Below are 13,190 nucleotides of genomic sequence, written 5' to 3' on the forward strand. Positions count from 1 at the left end.
GCCATAAAAACCACCACATGGACTATTAATTTGAACTTGCAGTTGTATGATACGATTCACAATACGTTGCCCACGATAGTATCACGATACAGCCACTCTGCGATATTCGATACGCTGCAAGACAATCATCTAGCCATACATCATGATACTGTCTAACTGAAGAACACAAAATACTCTGCGAAGTGCAGAAATTATGTATTAATTCACCGCATTGTGGTGTCACTTTCAAAAATGTGGCATTAAACAGTGAGTTTCAAAAAGTCAAAAAGTTTGTAGCAGCGCATACATCCAACAACAGTTAAACACTGGTTGCTGGACAGAACTCAAAAGTCAAAAACAGAGTCGAACACTCGATAATGCTCCCAGGAACATTTACTACCTCCATGTGTGATGTTTCAGGCCCAAGCCCGTCTTTGGACCTGAAGAAGAGAAGAGAGTAAGACTCTGTTTTTGCATGTCTGCCTCCATTCCAGTGTAAAATAAAGTCTGAGCTACCAGAAAGCAGAACAGCTCTGGAGTTAAAATGTTTAAAGGAAGGATACAACTATACCTCACCAAGTATTTTTAATCTGTGTAAATTAAGTTTAGAGAAGTTTACACCACAAAGACGTATGAAGTAGTGACGCTTGTAAGTCAAACTGTCTAAAACTGTACTACTGTACAAAAATGTCCATATTTGGCGTCAGTGTATCATCACATCCCAATCAAATGTGAATGCAAAAGTCGTATTGTTTGTTTCAGAACACCAGTCTCGGATATCCCACAAAACAGGAGCTGTGAATGCAACACTACACTTTGTTGGCTGACACGTGAACGCACCGTCCACATATAGAGCAGCGTGGCCTGACCCAACTGACACAACTTTATGCTAATTTCTAAGACATGCAACACTTCAATACTGCAACAAAATCATGAAAGTGTAGTGTTGCATAACTTAAGACTATTAACTACAGTAAAAAAAAATAATTAAAAATCACAGGAAACAGTCACCTGCTCATGCAAAGTGTAGATTTTGCTTCAGGTCTGTTGGGGTACAGTATGCAGGCCTCATTTTATCAACACCAACCCTCCTCTCCCTCCCAAAGGTTCCAAAGGTTGGTAATAAAGTGAGGAAACCCGTTGAGTTCCACCAAGTGCTTCAGGACTATTGATTTACCTTCACTTCTACTCTCACATGGACTCGTACAGTCGCTCCTTCCTTCTCTCTTTCTCTCTCTGAGGGTCGTCTTCGCTTCCTCTCCCGCTGCTGCCGCCCACTCCTCCTCCACCACTTGATTATTTTCAGCTCCGCGGTTTGTGTGTGTGTGTGTGTGTGTGTGTGTGTGTGCGTGTGTGCGTGCGTGCGCGCGCGTATGTGCCAGGCATTGGCTGGCTGGCTGACTGACTGCCGGGCTGGTTTGGGAAATACCTGGTCACGATCAATGAGGAGAGGGTTCATGTTGGTTGCACACCGCCCCCTACTGTCAGGCAGTGAGAACTTAAACGTAGACCTTAAACGCACCATGATGCCTGTGCCAAAAGATGTACAGTATCTGTGCAAAAAATACACCATCAGCCTGCAACTCTGAGAGGATGAAGGGTAGGGAAAATTAAGAGAAGCTAAATGGTGGACGAGATTTATGCATTGTAAAGAAATTTCAGCTCATTGCATCACATCAGCACATTAGTATTATTGTTAAACACACACATATTGCATCCAAAACAACCAACTAAAGCTCAGTTTGTGATGCCCTTGTGAGTTCATTTCAGCCCTGATTCAATATCCTACTTGACCAGTAATTGACAAATACACCAGGCTGTTAATCACTGAATATGTCCGTCCTGGGTCATGAGAAGGAACCTCTTCTCTGCATTGCTCTCAGATCACAGTGTTCCTCCATGCGCCTTAACCCGAGCAGAAATACAAAGAGACAAAAAGACATCATGAAAGCTTTAAGTGACTCGTTCGGTGTGGATAAAAATAGATTCTGGTTGCTTTGCGAGGAAAACCCTGGTCTGGATCGCCCTCTAGAGGGGAGACAGGATGGACACGCTTCTTTTATCCTTTATTTTCTGCAATAAAAAGTCCAATAGTCTGCACAAAAGCCTGTATTTCTAATCAATGTATGTGAGGAATCAGTTTTTTTTTTTTTGCAAATGCCACATTTTTATAGTCTGAGACATGTTTATGCTGTTTAAATTGTCAATTATTTATCTTTTTAATGCATTGAAGTTAATCCTTTAGGAACAATTTGAGCTGGACACTGACAAACTTCATCCTGCATGTGAAAGAAGTTTGTGTGAGTGGTTGGTTTTTATGCACATCACTGACTACAGACAGTGGAAACCAGTTTTATATTAGATGATAACACACTAATTGCCCAAGCAAAGAAAAACACCTCATGCTGCATTTGAGCTATTTAGCAACTTTTATATTATTTGGTTTTAAGGGTTTTGAGTTAAATCTATTCATGGTTGCCTTTCTGCAAAACGCTGCCACAGTCGATTCAGAAAAATTGAGAGTTTAAGCGCCCCTCCTCCTCCAGAGCATCCACCTACACACACCAGCACACACGTGTCTTCACATGCAGACCTGTAGCACCCACTGAGAGCTCTGTGTGTTTGTGTCTTCTATCTTTATGAGAGCCACTTTTGGACCTTTTGGAGTGCACGTGGATTTGTTCCTTGTTTTTCGTGTCAGAATAAAGTTCAAGAACAAGACTTTTACAAATTGAACAGGTTTAGTTCAGGCTTAAGGTTAAAATTCATGTTATTTTAGGATTCCAACCAAGTGTGGACTAGGATTTAATAAGGATTTAGGCAGATATAAGTAGAGGTTACACATTTTACATCTTTCACATCAAATGATTGTCAGACAGGCTTTTGTTTTTGAATTTACAGATTTACACCAAGAATAATACTTAAAACCATAACTGCATTTTACAATTTGCACTGAGGGAACTAGGCTTCAGGTTAAGCCAGTAGACAGCAAACAGTAAGATAAATGCAGACTATGAGCTCAATGGCTAGGCAAGGATTTTGATAAAGTTTACTGTTTCGAACGGGTTCAAGGTTTAAAATTCATGTCATTTGAGGATTCTAACCAAATATGGACTAGGATTATATAAGATATTTGGCAGGTAAAGGTAGATGTTTAATCAAACAGTAAGACTAAAATTCAGAATGGGCAAAAAGGAATACAACTCATTTAACACCTTTCAGAACAAAAATAGTGTACACCAAACAGATTTCTGTTTTTACTCAAAGATTTAGACCCAGAATTACACTTTAAAGTTTAATTACCTTTAATTAAAGACCGGGCTTCAGATATACTAAAAGCTCAGGGGCTGAAGGTTGTTTTAGAGGATTTTGGTAAGACTTGAACCCCATCGGAATGACATGAAGCTGTTCATCATCACTCAAGATTAGGGCTTTGATATAATGTTCAAGTTCACTTTACGTTCACGGGAGTCAGTGTTGTGGATGGAAGGTCCTCACTAGTATTTTAGAATAAGGGGTTTGTGTGTGTGGGAGAATGTGTGCATGACTGAATGTGCAGAGCCGGGTGTAAAATAAAATGTGTGTTCTAAACATGGCAAAGACTATTTATAGCTCCTTCAATTATTGAGAGCCGGATTCTACTCTTTTCTACTTCAAAGCCGTCACACCCACCCCCAGCACCTCAACACACACATACTGGACTGATGGGAGGGGGCGCAGTGTTGATGCAGACGTGTAGACGGCTGAGAAGGCACGTTTGTGTATGTGTGTGTATTCTAAATGTAGACGCCAGAACACGCGCTAAAATTACCCCCAGTTCCCTCTGTTTTGGTACAGATATAGGTGAGCACAAATAGAAAGACGAGGGAAAAGGAAAGAGGAGGATGGAGAGGATAAATGGGATGAATGAGTGGGTGAGGGATGAATGGAGCATGAGAGCACAGAATGGGAGAAGGTAAGATTGGAAAAGGTTTTAAAAGATGCAATAGAAGCTTTGCATTGAGAAAAAAAGAAATGTGAAGCAGTAGTTTGCAGTGTAACTAGTGCAATGTTGTACACAAACAAGAGACAAAAGTTCATACTTCCATACAAGTTTATGATAAAAATCCAATGAAACAACATCATTGATTCATACAAAGTAGCATAGTCAGCCAATCCAACTTAAGCTCTAATAAAAAAGAAAACAAGATTAAATAAAAAGGTAGAAAGTAATGCATTCATCAACATGTCGCAAAACAAGAGGATCTTTATCTTTTCCTACAACAATCTGACAAAAAAATATTCATCAGTTACAACTTGGCAGTCTTTTGTTCCACAAAAATACACAGAATAGTATTTTTTTTTAAAAATTAAAGAAAAAAAACCATGTGGATTTACTAGTACTACCGCTTGGCCAAGAGGAACACTGGGAGTAAATGTTAAAAAGTCTGAGTCCCTTGAGTGATATTCTGAAGACAGGAAACCAAACCCCTCCCCCCTCCAAAAACAAAACAAATTGTGGTGTGTCAGTTGGGAAAGTGAAAAAGGCGTTGAGACAAGTAAAAAAAAAAAAGAAAAAAGAAGAGTAGGTGACAAATAGTCCATCTTGGTGCAGAGAAGATCTTGAGATCTTGATGCAATGCAGTTCAATGAGCAATATGTACTGTGTGTGTGCCTTTAATAGATTCGACCTCGGCTCCTGCTGCCTCTGGCCCCAAAGCCTCGTCCTCGGCCGCCCCTGAATCCACCACGCTGCTCTATAGCAGAAAAAACAAAACAGTACATTATAATCCTACATATTGTTACCACTTGTATTTGTATTTGCTGTCAATAGTTTTTAATAATACAAAACTTCAATGCGTATATCTAATAAGTCTGGCAGTCCAAAAATAATTTTAATTTGATCAAATGTGTTTGACTGGTGTCATACGATGCATGAAGAGTCATAGTCCACAAAACATTTTGCAAGCTTCACACAAAAACAGTGTTGTATATAAACAAGTAGACGTAAATCTTCACTGTAGCTACTGAGCTAAAAGCGCAGAGGGTGTAAATTCATCTTTTCAAATCAATTTGGTATATCGGGGCTCCCTGAGACTTGGATTATGCTGGATGAGCTGTATGGAGCCATTTTCTTTGTTTGTTTTTTACATTTTAAAACAAGTCCCCATCTAATTCAGTTGTTCAGGGGCATGCTGCAACAGTTTTGCTGTGAAGCTCCAGAAATGTTTAGTGGACTACAACACTTCACCTGACTTTCCATGACTGAATTTTCAATTTTGGGTGAACTTTTCCTTTAAATACACAATTTTCTTGTCACACAATCATCATCATCTTATGGCTCTGAAGCTCTATTTGCAGCAACACATCTGGATATTTATAGTGAAAGAGATAATTTTATCAATCATATTATTATACTGATTAATAATAGAGATGTGGTTTATGCTGCAGGTGTATTTTGAAAAGTTTGATGCTTTTTCCCTGTGGCGACTCAAAACAATCTACTGTGAATCAAAGCTGACTATAGCTGCTGTCCTCTAAGGATAAGGGTTCAAACTGTCCAGAGCTACCATTACACCTACATTTCGCGCGCAATACGAAAACAGTAACTAAAGCTACGAATGAGTGAAATAAACAAAAGTGCAGTATGAAATAAATTATAGGTGTACATGCTACACAACAGTGTTTATAAAAATGAAAAAGAAAAAAAAATGCCACCGAGTGCTCCTCACCATAGTTAAAATTGCCAATTGTGGCGCTGTACTTGCCGCTGGGGGGATTATAGATTTGCCGTGCGTCCCTCCGGGATTGAGGAGAGATCTGTTTTTTTGTGCTTCCGCTGGAGCCCATCTCCTCACCTGATGGGCGCTTGGGCCTAAAAACATATACAGAAAGAAGATGAAGATGACGAAAGGTGATGAAAGGGGTTTCTATCACCTTTAACTACAGTCAACACTGGTGAGAAGAAGTGGGAGCAGACTTACGCTACTGCCTCCGCCTTCTGGACAGGTTTCCAGGACAGAGTGACTGTGCTCTTGAATGATGGGGGATTGTGGAAGAGATCCTGGAATGAAAATAAAGATTGTAGAGACAAATTAAAAAAAACTTGTCTATTATAACGCAGAGTTTATATTTTATTATCCAGATTCACTAAATGACCAGAAAATAGAAACCCCGTACATTGTAATACAATTTAATCCAAGCGTTCTTGTAATAAATACTTTCCTTGTAAAATGTCACATTCTTTATTGTCGTTTACACGGTACAAGAACGGTGCTGGGTTACTTTTGTGTTGTTGCAATGGAAGTCATTATTGTCAGGTGTTACTGCTTCTCTTTAATGAATAAATGATTACATTTTTTTAACACATTGCAGCCCACCACAAAAACAATTCCCTACACAATTTGAGCAGAAGTCTGGATAAAAACTCAAAATTTTAAGTTGTGTATTACAAACATTTGGGGGACTGATTTTTGTAAATATGTAAAAGCTTATTCAGAATTTGATGTCAGCAACATGTTTCAAACAAGTTGGTACAGGAATAATAATAAAGTTTGGGAAACCTGTGAATGCTCCTGTGAATGTTTGGAACATTTCACAGGTAAACAGGTTCATTGGTAACAGGTGATAGTATCATGATTGGGTATGAAAGGGGCATCCTCGAAAGGCTCAGTCATTAACAAGCAAGGATGAGGCGGGGTTCAACACATGGTACTACATGGGCTGAGGAACACTTCATAAAACACAAATGATTGCATTCTGCTTTTATTTACTTTTTACACAGCATGCCAACTTCTTCTTTTTTTTTTTTTAAAGTTGGAGCGCCGGGGTTATATTTAATACAGGTTTATTGTGTTGTGTTGCATTACTTCATACAGGTGTTCTTATTTTTCTGGTCTCTCAGTGTATATGACAAACACCCTACCTTGATGAGGACGTTGATGTTGTTTGTGATCTTGAGAGCAACCACTTTGATCTTGTTCTGATTACACACAAAAGACAAGTTAGTATATTTGACAGCAGAAAAGAACACAAAGCAACTTACTATGCTTATGCATGAAGTTTCTACTTAAGCTATGCAAACTTAAGTTTACAGTATTTGTTACCTCATCTGTCTTAAGAGCATCTCCCGTCTTGCCTTGCAGTGCTACTCGCAGTTGTCTGATGTAAACCTGCAGGCCCCTGGCAAAATACTGTAACCTGTAAGACAAAGCACATTCAGTTCCATATGAAAGGTGTTTTGGGATAAAATGACCAAAGAGAATTTTTCTGTAAGCTAAGCAAAACCATCAAACACACCCAACATGTTCAAAAATCACACTTCAGTTTCATCATTCATTTAACTACCTGCACTCCAAGAGACATTTTCATGCACCATTCTCTCACCTGATCTTGAAGTCTTTGAGGTGCTCAGCGTCCACTTTGTCGATGAGGAAGTCTGGCAGCTTCTTGCCCAGCTGGTGGAAGCTGAAGAGGAGACACTCCACGTAGCTGAACTGCAGTTTGGGCTCCTCATTTGCAGAGTTCTCGCCGTTCTCCACCTCTTCTGGTGGCAGGGGCATGAACTCCTACACAAACATAAAACACATTAAAAATCATCACTGGAACCTTTTTGTGTCCCCTACTTAAGTGTCAAAATTGAAATGAGAAATTGAGAGTTTACTGGAACAAAAGAAAATACGGAATAGAGTTTTAGTCTCCCAGTATTTATTTTAAACGTTGTGAAGTCTGCACCGAAATCTCTTACGAATAAGTTTAATGTGAATTATAGATTATCTCTATAAGAACGACACTTTTAAGTTAACCTTAGTTGATTACTACAACCTCTTTTCTCCTGTACTTTGAGTATAAGAACTCTTGACAGGAATGGTTGTAAAAATGTAGGTGCTAAAAGGGAAGGCTGTTGGTTCAAAATACCCAGACCACATGGGACAATCTGACTACGTATTCTTAGCTAGAAATTTAATCCTCAGCTGGCCGGGGCCCAGAGTAAAAAGCTGACAGAGGACCAGCACCTAGCATGTATGTGTGCAACAATATGACTGTAAAGCAAGGAAACACTAAAACAAGAAAAGCAAGAAAATCCGAAAATGGAGCCAGTTGAAAAACTGCCAACGTATATTTTGATTATTAAGCGCATTTCTATTCCTCCATGTCCAACAACAACAACAGGACAATCCGTTCTCACCAGCAGCTTGGTAAACAGCATGTTGAGGTTGGCCTCCAGCTTGTCCATGTCTCCACAGAACGGACTCATCTCAGCCAGCAGCTTCAGCACCTACACACACAAATACACGCACAGCTTTAGCAGAGCCCCTCACACAGTGTAATGTGCATTGCTAATGAGAAACAGTGTTGCGTGGTGCAGACTAATGACCCATTAACAACATGCAGTTGGCTGACACCTCTGACAGGTGGCTGCCACGCTGACTTTGTTTACTACTACAACCGCTCACCAAATGTCAGACATTAGGAATATCGACCTCACACCAGTGGCCATATTCGTCGGGCCTCTCAAGCGCTGATTCGGACTGAATAAATCCAGGTCGGGAAACTAGTCATTTATCTGATGGAAATAGTGGCTATTATTTTTTTTACTGGGCTACAAGGTTGCAAAGTTGAAGGAGCCGCTGGTTCTGGAAGTGTTGTTCCCCCATTCTTTATTCTAATTTTAATTATTTTTTTAAACTCCGGTAGACTTACCTAGAACTGGAAATCATGCAATAGTTGCAACCACTGTTTTTACAGCAAAGTCCAATGTACAATATAAAAAAGCCATAAGGTTATGATAACGGTGACTGATTATCACTGATAAAGATATTAAAAAAACTTGATATTTTAAACCTGCTCAAGGACAAAGAGCCTTTACAAGTCATACTTCAAATGTCTCACAACAGTACTAATAAAAACAACCACGTCTGCTGGTCCACAAATTCTCAAGACACTGCAGCACTATGGTTGAAATAGCCAGCTGGACAAAACCATGACGCCAATCAAAGAGTTGGTACAAGTGTGATCAGTAAATGTAAAAGCAAGAAAGTCCTCATTTCTCGTTAGACAGTGAAAGTAGAACTCGCCTCCAACTGAATGTCCAGCTCAGCCACAGGACTTGTCAGGGTGCTGAGGTTGGGCAGGACGTGATCACAGAAGTAGGTTACAAAACGTGTGGAATGGACATTTTTCTACAAGACAGGAGAAAAAATATGATTAATTCACACTTTTTAATAACAGTAAGCAATGATTACACGTCATAAGGTAGGCCTATAGACAAACAAAAAGCACTGTGTGTAAAGATGTGTCCATTAGTTGATTTAATATTTGATTAAATGTTTATGTTGTTGTTCATGCAAATATGCAAAACATTTTTTGTTCCAGCTTTTCAAATATGATGATTTGCTGCTTTTCCTTATCTCATGTAATAGTAAACTGAATATTTTCACATCAAATTCAGAGATGCAACTTTAGGCTTTCGTGATGAGAGAACTTTACTGAAATTCCTGATAATGAAGCATTCACTGGTTTGGCTGCTGTAGTGCTAACCAATGTTCAATTCTCATTATTAAAATAATTTTGCACTCCACCTCCTACTAAACAAATTAAAAAAAACAGGTTGATGTAAATGTGCACTGGTTGTACTAACAGAGAACAGGGGCAAGGCCTGGCGCGTGCACTGTAGCAGGCGGTCAACAGTGTCTGGGTCAGCTGGGTTGAGGGCCTGCTCCAGGAAAGCCTGCTCCACCACCAGCTCCACCAGCTGCTGTCGCCCATTCACGGTCTGCAGCACCCGCAGGCCAGAAACTAAACGCATCAACAGCACAAACTCCTCTCCAGTCACATCCTCCAGCACCTGAGGAGGCAGTCGGGAAGAGAAGGATACTCTTAAAAACAATGAGTACTGTTTTCACACAGGCTAACATTCACCAAATGTACAATGTTTGAACTACATCTGACAGTGTATCAGCCAAGTAATGTATAAGTCAGCTAAATTACCAGTCATAGCCTAAACAATTAGTTTTGGCCAGCGGTGGTTTTCACACATCCTGATTCTAGTCCATTGAGTGGTAAAGATCACTCATCTTTGATTAAAGATAATAAATTGATTCTACACTATGTTCGAACCTTCTTTGTCTCTGCAAAGACGTAGTCCTCCACCTCCTTTGTCATGACGTCCTCTGGAAGGGTCTTCAGTTTGGCTGACAGAAACTTGATGGCCCTTTCCCGCACAATGTCCTCACCCTGCAGGATCTGAGAGAAGAGGCCTCCAAGAGTACCTACACAATGTGTCAATGAAAGTGAAGAATAAAAATTAAATGGGATGACAACCCCCATTTGAATGAGGGATGCAATGATCATGAAAAACACAGCAAGCTGACCGATTGATGTCTCATGTTTACAAAACAGTACAATCTGTACATCCATTTTAGTAGGCTGAAATACAGAATAACATCATGTTCTGGTCCCACTCCTCAATATAAAAAGGGGCACTTATTTTTTTAAATTAAACAAACTACTTCAGATCTACTAGCTGTAATTGCGGAATGACGATGTTCATAAAGGGGCAGTTCACACAGAATTTCCTGTGGACATATAGTTGAAACAGCTTGTAACAAGACAACACAGGTTATTCTCAGCAAGTAGAATGAAATCTCACTCATAAGTATCCCGAGGAGGGAGATTAAGAAGAACAGTTCTCAGTTTCCTGTGTCAAGCACACAAAGGCATCATTTGACTCCACGTTGGAGCAAAACAATACTCACCCCTAGCATCGATCTTGAAGATAGAAACAAGTGCTGCATTCACTTGGTTGAACTCTGCTGTGTCATCTGAAACAACAAACAATAACAGACTCTTCAGTGGTCATTCTTAAGGATTAAAATTTTGAACAGAATCACATCAAAAGACCAATGTGCTGTTTAAAGTAAATTTGATTTCCAAGAAACCCAAGCCATTACACTGACCTAAGCCATGACTGAAGCAAACAACATGAATGTATCAAAAGGTTAAAACCACACCAGTCTGTTAGGTAGTGTGGAAAAACAAATGAAATAGGATAACATTGCCCAAGTGTGTAGTTCGAGGCATCCAATACCTGTTTGAAGGAGCTGGGTGAGAATATCTGCAACTCTGAGGATGTTCTCACCAGTTGCAAACCGTGGGAGCTCTTTGATGGCCTGCCGCCGAATCTGAATGAAGACAAGTACACATTCACACGAGGGGGTTGTTATGATGGTATAAAAATGACTAGCAGGAATCCATACAGTCACCGGAAGAAGCTCCACATCAACCAAGGAAGACACAAGCTATTTTTTTACCATAGTGAAGTTGAAGATCAAGACAAACTCCAACTACCATTGAATCTATTAGATAGAAGCCTCTGTTCTTTAATACTCACCGACACGTCCTCATCTTCACAAAGATCAAGCTGAGCATTAATTGCTGCATCGGCCATTTCTGGGAAGCTGCTGAAGAACTTCGGGATAAACTGCGCTGCCAGGCGCTTCTCCTTCGGGCCACCCTTCACGCCATTTAAGATGACCTGGTAGGCATCTTTGTGCTGTAAAATATTGGACAATACGTAAGTTAACATGTGCAAGATATATAACTCTAGCATCACATTATGATTCATGCAAAACCTAAAAATATAATAAGATACTATAACAAAACTCCTACGAAGTTGCATTGTAGGCAAAATTGTTCTACCACAGGCTCTTCAGGGAATCTCAGGCTCTGTTGCATTGTTGTTTTTTTTTAACCTTCTGTTAATGCATCTCTTGATTCCGACGTAGGTGTAGGTTTGCGATCAAGAAAGCTCAAATCATTGAGGAAAACAAGCCTATGAGTTTCTGATACGCACGAGGACTGGGTGGTTTCAAACTCATGTCACTTACAAATAGAAGGTGTGCCTTTTATTATAGGAGTACATCGACTGAACGGACCTGGCAAAAACCTGCCAGTCCACTACCCTGTAAACGTGAACTATGTGCTCTTTGTTTTGCTCAATTTAACTTTTGCAAATTTTAATTATTAAAATGTTCCGATGTGACCTAACAACTAGATGACAACATTCACATAGTTCCCATTAACTTCAACAAAAAACATTGAAAGAGAAGTATTGCGGTGAATTAGAGTCAACAGCCTAAAGGCTAAAGGCTAAAACGAGTTGCCCTAGTTTCAAAATGAATGAAAATGGGTTCGCTAATAAAAATAAATAAATGAGCGTCTGGTTGCCTTAAAAAATATGAACCTCGAGCTAGTACCGCCTATCGTAAGGGTCACTATGGCGAGGCCATTAACATTACCCCGGTCACTACGCTACTGTTACGTTCGCTAGCTACCCTTAGCCTAGCCTAGCACGCACACAACAATGTTATGTCAACAAAGTTAACAACGGTGGAAGTAAACTAAGATACTATGGCACAGCAACAAACCTCTCGGTTAACCAGTGTTTAAAAATGAACACATATGCCTTTATTTACCTGGCCGAGGTTGTCCTTACTAGCATCAGCAAGGACCCCGTAGCTACGATAGAGATCCTCGATAGTGACCGCCATCAGCGTGCGTCCGGGTGCCTGCCGCTCACAGATAAGACCGCCGATAAAAACGCAAACGAGAACTCCTCTCGGGTCGCTTTTGTGCCGATTCAAACGACTACAACACAAAAAAACGCCGTACTATCCGAAAATATGATTTTCGGAAAGGGGACGGGGAGATGAAATTTCGAGAAGCCCGTGAATGAATACCCCCCACGGTCTGTCTTCCCGCAATCACTGGTGTGCTAGCTAAAAATGCTACGGAACAATGAGTACAGCGCATGGGCACGTTTAACCAATCGCCTGAGGACTTACAACACACGTGACCGCGAGTATGCGCTGAAGTGGTGCGCAGTAAAATTACTCGTGATGACACCTGTCTGTTTGACACAACTCTCTTTATTTGACTTAATTACATTTTATGTACTGTATTTTAATTATTCTATTCTTTTTATGTTATGTTATAGTGTATAGTTATATTTTTACAATAATGGTTAGGTTAATCTGACATGTGACACATGCTTATAAGTTTCTAAAATGTATTATTTGTTGGATTTATCTTTTTAGGATGTGTCTCTAAGCTACAACCTGAGCGATACTGGATTATTGGGGCTGATCCGATACTGATATAAGGGAGTACAAAAATGCAGTCATTGGTCGATATTTTTATATCGCCAGAATATATACACACACACTTTTTTG

The 13,190-nt window shown here is 39.9% G+C and overlaps 1 protein-coding gene across 2 annotated transcripts; it reads right to left on the bottom strand.

The window, feature by feature from the left end:
• Positions 1-4,054: 4,054 nt before the first annotated feature.
• On the bottom strand, positions 4,055-12,739 carry api5 (apoptosis inhibitor 5). Of its 2 annotated transcripts, none has more exons than XM_084363910.1 (14): positions 12,435-12,739; positions 11,351-11,512; positions 11,048-11,141; positions 10,716-10,781; positions 10,078-10,229; positions 9,599-9,805; positions 9,036-9,140; positions 8,147-8,236; positions 7,345-7,526; positions 7,065-7,158; positions 6,884-6,940; positions 5,943-6,022; positions 5,727-5,833; positions 4,055-4,715 (listed from the first exon to the last, which is right to left on the bottom strand). In XM_084363910.1, the coding sequence occupies exons 1-14, from the start codon at positions 12,507-12,509 to the stop codon at positions 4,636-4,638; spliced, it is 1,551 nt and encodes a 516-aa protein (XP_084220036.1). In that variant the 5' UTR covers positions 12,510-12,739; the 3' UTR covers positions 4,055-4,635. The 2 variants fall into 2 exon arrangements, with proteins under 2 accessions (XP_084220036.1, XP_084220035.1); XM_084363909.1 differs by having other exon boundaries at positions 5,691-5,833.
• Between the last annotated feature and the right edge of the window lie 451 nt (positions 12,740-13,190).

Source organism: Pagrus pagrus (genome assembly GCF_965226575.1).
Source record: "Pagrus pagrus genome assembly, chromosome: 10".
Taxonomy (NCBI): Eukaryota; Metazoa; Chordata; class Actinopteri; order Spariformes; family Sparidae; genus Pagrus; species Pagrus pagrus.

Bases quoted from the DNA above. Each gene is read 5' to 3' on its own strand.
- api5 (XM_084363909.1), bottom strand. From the start codon at position 12,509: ATGGCGGTCACTATCGAGGATCTCTATCGTAGCTACGGGGTCCTTGCT. The intron at 9,806-10,077 runs GTTCGAACATAG...CTGCCTCCTCAG, and splicing joins TCTTTGCAGAGACAAAGAAG to GTGCTGGAGGATGTGACTGG. The intron at 7,527-8,146 runs GTGAGAACGGAT...ATGTTTGTGTAG, and splicing joins TGCTGTTTACCAAGCTGCTG to GAGTTCATGCCCCTGCCACC.